Source organism: Mesitornis unicolor, unplaced genomic scaffold (genome assembly GCF_000695765.1).
Source record: "Mesitornis unicolor isolate BGI_N332 unplaced genomic scaffold, ASM69576v1 scaffold5759, whole genome shotgun sequence".
NCBI lineage: Eukaryota > Metazoa > Chordata > Aves > Mesitornithiformes > Mesitornithidae > Mesitornis > Mesitornis unicolor.
This window is the reverse complement of record NW_010209110.1, coordinates 7,346-11,278: the sequence shown is the minus strand read 5'-3', so window position 1 is coordinate 11,278 and position 3,933 is coordinate 7,346. Positions and strand designations below refer to the sequence as shown.

Sequence of the window (3,933 nt, the reverse complement as noted above, 5' to 3'; positions counted from 1 at the left end):
ACTGTACTGAACAGACTTTTATCTTCAGCATATCTTTAATAGAATCTGATATCAAGACATTTGAAAGGGAATTGCTGCTTAGTCTAGCTTCAGATTTGCCATCAACTTCAAAAATGTTGCCAAAGGCATGAAAATAACACACTGTTCTCTATATCCTCCTGGAATAAGAGCAGAACAAATGAGCTTAACCAGAAGCAAAAAGAGAACTAAATCAGATCGTAGAAAAACAATAAAGAACCAAAACCAATTTCCAGGGAAGACCAAGGGCTCTCTGTTCCTGGGCTTTTCCTCTAAGAGCAGATTAGACAAACATCGGTCAGGAATGGTATCACGTAACCAATTCTGCAATTCTGATTAATGATTCTTGACTTGCAAGACCATTTCCCATTTCATATTGATCAAGAGTACTTCATGCCACAGTAGAGTACAAGTTTGCCAGGTAGAAAAGCTGGCAGAAAATAAGGCTTTGCACTTTCTCTGCTGGTTATGGCTAGGATGTGACAAATTAGATTTTGTTATTTTTAATTCAGAACCATTTTAGCTATTTTGATTGCTGTATTTTGGTACAAATCAGGAAAGAAAATCAGCCTCAGAACCTCAAGCCCTCACCCTCCCCCACATCAAATTATAATTCAGTTTAGGCAATCACTGCCTTTTCTCATGAAGCATATTCACAGGAATAAATGTAATTACAAATTTCAAAAGGTCAAGACATGAAACACCTCTCATCAGTGCAAACCATCAGATCACTTTCCTCAGCATACGCTGATAAAAACAATCCTCTCTAACCTGCAACAAATACTGCTGAAGTTCCTGCATAATTTCCAAATTGACTAAAACGAAAAAGATATTTCTTAAAAAATAAAATTTTAAAAGCACCACCAAGAGACAAGCACTAAAGATCTGTAGTGCAGCACTACTGAAGCAGATATTCACCAAAAAACATTTTTCCTAAGAATTTTGACCTTGTATTGAGCCCAGAGGTAACAGTCAAATCATTCACTGCACTCCAAGAACTGTGTCCGTTGAATTTAAATAAAGAGCAAGTCTGAATGTAATTCAATTAAAATAAATTGAAGTACACACTGCTGCACTCCAAAATGTGTTTAGGAATAAGATTTAACTGTATTTTTAAAAACTGAAGCAAGCCTAGTACTACATAAACTAATTTTCCAGAATCAACATAACTCATAAATATTCTGGCATAAAACCACATTTTGCTCTGTTTAAGAACACAATTAATAGAAATTAGCAAAACAAGATCATGTATAAAGGTGTTCAAGTGCATAATCTCCGTGAAAGCTCTGGATCTTTAATCTGACTCAAAAATCTCTGCAAGCCATTTCCATTCCCATTCATTTTTACAGCAGTCTTTACTTCCAGAAAACTACTTCTGCCTGTCACCAATTTTCTATTAGGCTTATTTTCTGTGAGCTCTCTGAACACATACAGACAATCACATAACCGTTCTTATTTAATTTTATAAGAATATTGTAATTATTACCTTCTGGTCTCTTTCTTCAATTGTTAGATCCATGACTGTCATTTGTGGCTAACCTCGAAAATAATCTTGCACAATACATTACCATTAAGTGGCTGGTAGAGCTACCATGAAGCCAGGCTTCTGGCATCCTGCACAAAGTATTTTGGAACGGATCTGTTATTTCTCTAGCTGGAAGAGCTACTGAACTCCAGGACACTTGTTCCGAATGCAAGGTGAAGTAGTTTTGTATTGCAAGTAGGCTTTTAGCTTCACACAAAGAAATGAACATCTAACTCGGGTACAACAGGAGAACCACCAAGTCACAGGAAGCTTTTATTAAAATCTCACTTCAAGGTTAAGATCCTTTTTCTGTCAGCTTATTGGCAATGGCAGTAAACAAACTCACATCTTTTTAAAACACAGCAGATGTTTGAAACCCAACTGATCTCTTCCTTACCATACATAAAAAGCTTAATGCAACCTGAAAGCAGCATTAGCATGCTCAAGCAAATGTACAGAAAACAAGTGAAGATACTGAAGTGGAAGTGAATTTTTAACAATTCACGCAAATTATCTAAATCAGTTACCTCGGTTTTTATTTACTGTCAAAGTTTATTTTGAAATACATTAAGACAAACACTCTAAGACTCTGCTTTACTGAACAACAATAAATTAACCTTATGTTATAAAGAGATGTGCTGAATGGTTTGGACTACTTTATTTCTCACTAAAAGGTACTATTAAGTTGTGGGAAATCTCAATTTTAAGGAGAGAAGAGGAAAAGTAAACCCTAGTTCCTATGTTAAACAGATTCCATGACTTAAATATCATGTAGGAAAACTGTTCTGCTTCTCACGTACAGCAGTTATTTTAGCTAGTTCTACAGAGCAAATAAATTCAGAACAAGCAGTCTAACTAGCCAAAGAAATGCACCAACTCTGACATATTCACAAATACAAAAATACAATGGTATTAATGGAAGATTACTTTTTTCATTATCTAAGTAACACACTCTATTTAACATCTATGCCAAAACAGGTCTAAAGCTCACAAACTAAGTTACAAGAAGAACAATGCTGCAAAGCAACTACCTTAGAATGCAGAAGTTAAATCTTAGATGAACACCTTATTTTCTACCCCGACTATTTAACCAAGTGTCTTAAATTATACATTTAGCAACATAGGAAACCCCAAATAGCTCATCAGGTTTACAGCAGGATACCTCAGATGCACCACTATACCTTCAAACCACAAATCTGAGAGACTAGGTAGACCAACAAGAAGTTGAGGTAAGAAGCTTAGGAAACTGAAAATCACTTTGAATTACATCTGATTATAAAGGTGCATACATTATATACATTGTATATTACATACAATGCAAAAGCTACTTAGAATAAGAAGCCTCACAGCTACACAGAATCACTGAGACAGCAATTCCTTGGCAAGTACCGCAGAAGAGAAAGCATACACGTACAAAGCATGTATTTTTACTTAAAATGCTCAACCTCATGCTCAAGTTCCTGTGGCCACTCTGCATCTTTGGGAAACCTTTTTTCACTGCTATCATGAAGTTCTTGATAAAAAACAAAACAGGTTCAAATGCCACATAGAGAAAAATTTCTGAAGAAAAATTAACATTTGCAATATCAAAAAATAAGAAAATAGTTCACTTATTGCTTCAAGCCTTCCTTTATTTGCTTTGCGTAGCAGGCAAATAAAGCTAAGACTCCAATTAAAAATACTTTCACTGTTGACTCTTCTTCCTCTGGTTTTGAAGTGAACATTATGTTCTTTTAATTGCAGCTTGTTTTAAACTTGATACCAATTATAACACCTTCTGACAAAATTTACTTTCCACAAGAACTGACCAGGCATGAGAAAGGTTTACTCAAGCCAAAGGTTCTGCCTGTCATTTACTGAAAACAGTCATTAGACTACTACTGAAAGACAAGTAGACATCTTTGATCAAAGCCAGACCTAACATGTATTCTTAGAAAATCAAGGGAAGTAAATAAAAAGTTGTAAAATACAAACTCAGTTATTTGCCTAAGTAACTTCCTGTCTTCTTCCTGTCTTCTTCATACCGAGTGAAGATAGCAGCCCATTTTCCCCAAAATTTCAAATAAAAAATTAAAATATTTTTAAAAATCTAAATTCCTAGTTACTGTAAATGCATCTGAAAGTTTACTGTCTCCCTTCAGTTTTATAACATTGAATCATATCATTACATTTTCCTCCCAGGAAAACACGGTCAGCTAAAGTAAATGAGATAAACGCTAAGCATAATAGAAAACCTCATTTTTTGATCAACAGCTAGCACAGCAAATCATTTACTGCAAATCAGAATAATTTCTAAAGCTATTTTTAAAATGGATATAAAATGTGAAAACAGATGAGGACTCAGTGAGAAGTGCAGAGTTAAAATAAATTTCCTTAAGGACAGTGTAAAC

At 34.7% G+C, this 3,933-nt stretch overlaps 1 protein-coding gene across 1 annotated transcript in view; it reads right to left on the bottom strand.

The window, feature by feature from the left end:
- Nucleotides 1-1,278: 1,278 nt before the first annotated feature.
- The window catches only part of LOC104547176 (conserved oligomeric Golgi complex subunit 6-like), a 9,942-nt gene continuing 7,287 nt past the window's right edge, over nucleotides 1,279-3,933 (bottom strand). The window contains exon 5 of the mRNA XM_010192761.1: nucleotides 1,279-1,411. Coding sequence (XP_010191063.1) covers nucleotides 1,279-1,411 — 133 coding nt within the window. The remainder of the gene's footprint in view (nucleotides 1,412-3,933) is intronic.